The 1,227-nt window shown below is 47.6% G+C and overlaps 1 protein-coding gene across 1 annotated transcript in view; it reads left to right on the top strand.

Annotated features, from left to right (window-relative positions):
- The window catches only part of wdpcp (WD repeat containing planar cell polarity effector), a 54,090-nt gene that overhangs the window by 20,546 nt on the left and 32,317 nt on the right, over window positions 1-1,227 (top strand). Inside the window, exon 7 of the mRNA XM_008321380.3 lies at window positions 687-757. Coding sequence (XP_008319602.1) covers window positions 687-757 — 71 coding nt within the window. The remainder of the gene's footprint in view (window positions 1-686; window positions 758-1,227) is intronic.

Raw genomic sequence — 1,227 nt, 5'->3', positions numbered from 1 at the left:
CCCCGCACCTCTCCGCCCTCATTTACATGCATCTATTTACCTCCTTAATGTTTGTTCGGTTGAAGATAAAAAAAAAGAGGCTGAGAAATAAACAGATGGAAACATCGGTGCTTCTTCTTCTTCTTCAACTCAACTTTGAGTTGATTTTGTTTTTTTTAAAGCTCTGCTCACTTTCCGGTCCGCTGGCTGGGCAAAACATTCATCTGAGTTCATCTGTATTTTTTTTAAATGTGCTTTTATTTATGTCGTCCTCAGTTTGTTACATATTTATACATTTATGAACCAAAGGAATCATGGGTATCAATGAGTAGTGACCGATGCTTCTTGGTTCACAAATGAAAACAGTATCAGTGACAACCGACGTCACTGAGTTAGTGACACTGTCAGTAAAGCATTCTCTTCAGGTTTTGCACTGCATTGTGGGTCCGTTGGCCGTCGTCTACCTTCTTCTCTTCACCTATTTTACCGCAGCTTTATTTTTTGTCACAATCCGTCAGTTCCCAGGACTTGGCCGCGTCGACGACTTTTTTTTAAAGTTTTAAACTTGGAGCCAAAGCCGACCAAACAAACCGTGAACCTCCCACCAGCCTGAGAAAACCAGAACAAGAACCCACTACAATACGCAGCTATGTTGAAAAGTTCTCGTCTCATGATCCGCTCATTATTCCCGTCTTTTTCCTCCGTAGCTCGAGGCTATCCCTGGACCCCCAGGAACCGCCGGCCGGAGAAGCTGAGGGATTCGCTGAAAGAGTTAGAGGTACCCGCCCCCTCTCTGCCCTCCTCCCCACCATCATCACCACCGAAACGGCCGATTGATTAACAAATAGGGGCATTCTCTCTCTGCCTTCACTCTCCCTGTCGTCCCCGTTTGTTCTCCTCTCTCATCACCTCTCTTTTGGCCGAGCTCTGTCATCGAAGGGGATATTTGAGGGGATCAGGGGGATGCAGCCTCCCTCCCTCCCTCCCTCCTCGTCTTCTTTCCCCTTCCCTTCCTCTCTCTTCATTCATCCCCCCCCCTTCTTTCACCTCTTTTTTTTTTCCTTCCCCCTCCATCTTCTCCTCTGTACTTGTGGCAGTACAGACCCAGCTTTGTTTGCTGAAACCTGTCTGTGGCTGTAGTACACACACACACACACACACACACACCAAGCATCCATCTCTCTCCTCTCACCCGTAACTATTGTCTGAAACCAGAAACACCCAGGCTCACCTCCTCCTCCCCCTCCT

The sequence above is a fragment of the Cynoglossus semilaevis genome, chromosome 12 (genome assembly GCF_000523025.1).
Source record: "Cynoglossus semilaevis isolate Cse_v1.0 chromosome 12, Cse_v1.0, whole genome shotgun sequence".
Lineage (NCBI taxonomy): Eukaryota > Metazoa > Chordata > Actinopteri > Pleuronectiformes > Cynoglossidae > Cynoglossus > Cynoglossus semilaevis.
Note: the sequence above shows the minus strand (reverse complement) of the source record. Positions and strands in the feature narration are given on the sequence as shown.